Source organism: Octopus bimaculoides, chromosome 8 (assembly GCF_001194135.2).
Source record: "Octopus bimaculoides isolate UCB-OBI-ISO-001 chromosome 8, ASM119413v2, whole genome shotgun sequence".
Classification (NCBI taxonomy): Eukaryota; Metazoa; Mollusca; class Cephalopoda; order Octopoda; family Octopodidae; genus Octopus; species Octopus bimaculoides.
In genome coordinates, this window is record NC_068988.1 from 30,607,585 (window position 1) to 30,608,596 (window position 1,012).

At 29.7% G+C, this 1,012-nt stretch overlaps 1 protein-coding gene across 2 annotated transcripts in view; it reads right to left on the bottom strand.

Annotated features, from left to right (window-relative positions):
• The window catches only part of LOC106881283 (uncharacterized), a 35,899-nt gene that overhangs the window by 3,645 nt on the left and 31,242 nt on the right, over positions 1 to 1,012 (bottom strand). For both annotated transcript variants that reach the window (XM_014931614.2, XM_052970035.1), the window contains exon 6: positions 682 to 861. In XM_014931614.2, the coding sequence (XP_014787100.1) occupies positions 682 to 861 (180 nt within the window). The remainder of the gene's footprint in view (positions 1 to 681; positions 862 to 1,012) is intronic.

Below are 1,012 nucleotides of genomic sequence, written 5' to 3' on the forward strand. Positions count from 1 at the left end.
TATATATATACATATATATATGTTTGTGGGTGTGTTTGTATAAATATATACATATATGTAAGAAGGCAACACACCTAGGAGAGATGTAACTTAACATAAAAACGATCTAGAGAGAGCTCTTCTATCTGCCAGACAAAAAAAAAATGCTCCTAGTCTTTGTTGTAAATGTGGCTGGTGCACAGTAAATGTGGTTGGTGCACAATAAATGTGGTTGGTGTGCAGTACCTTCCATAATCATCTGTGACTGCATGGTAGCTTGGTTAGATGTCTTCTGTTATAGTCTCAGGATGATCAAAGCCTTGTGAATGAATTTGAATGAGGGAAACTGAAAGAAACCTGTCATAATGTCCATGTTCTGTTCTGTAAAGTTGGACAATATATTAGTATATATATATATATATATATATACACACACACATACATACCGATGTATGTATATATATATATATATATATATATATATATATATATATATACATAGATATAATGTATGTATACATATATCATATAGATATACTTTATATATATCATATGATGATATTCTCTTGTAATTTTAAGGTTTTCCAGATTTGCGTAGATTCATACATGGCAGTTATCTGTAGTGTATAAATTATGATAATATCATATTGTTATAAAAAGATAGATAGTTACTACATTATACAATTACTAATAGATACCAACCTATTGTAGAGTTTTCTGTGTCGTTACTCTGAGAAAATGTAACATTCACATCATCTGTTACACTGATATTTTCATTCTCTGACAGATTTGGAGTTACAAACATAATTGTAGAATTCAAACTGTCGGTTTCATTGTTTATAAGTGTAGTTGTTGTTGTATTGAAACTTTCAGTAAAATTATCTGGTTTGGAAACAGAGACAAGTTAAACAAATGTTTGCTTTTGAAATAAATCTTTGAAACAATTTTAGAAAGAAAAAACTAATTGAAGATAAAAAGGAAGGTAGGAAGGAGAGAGAGAGAGAGAGAGAGAGAGAGAGAGAGAGAGAGAGAG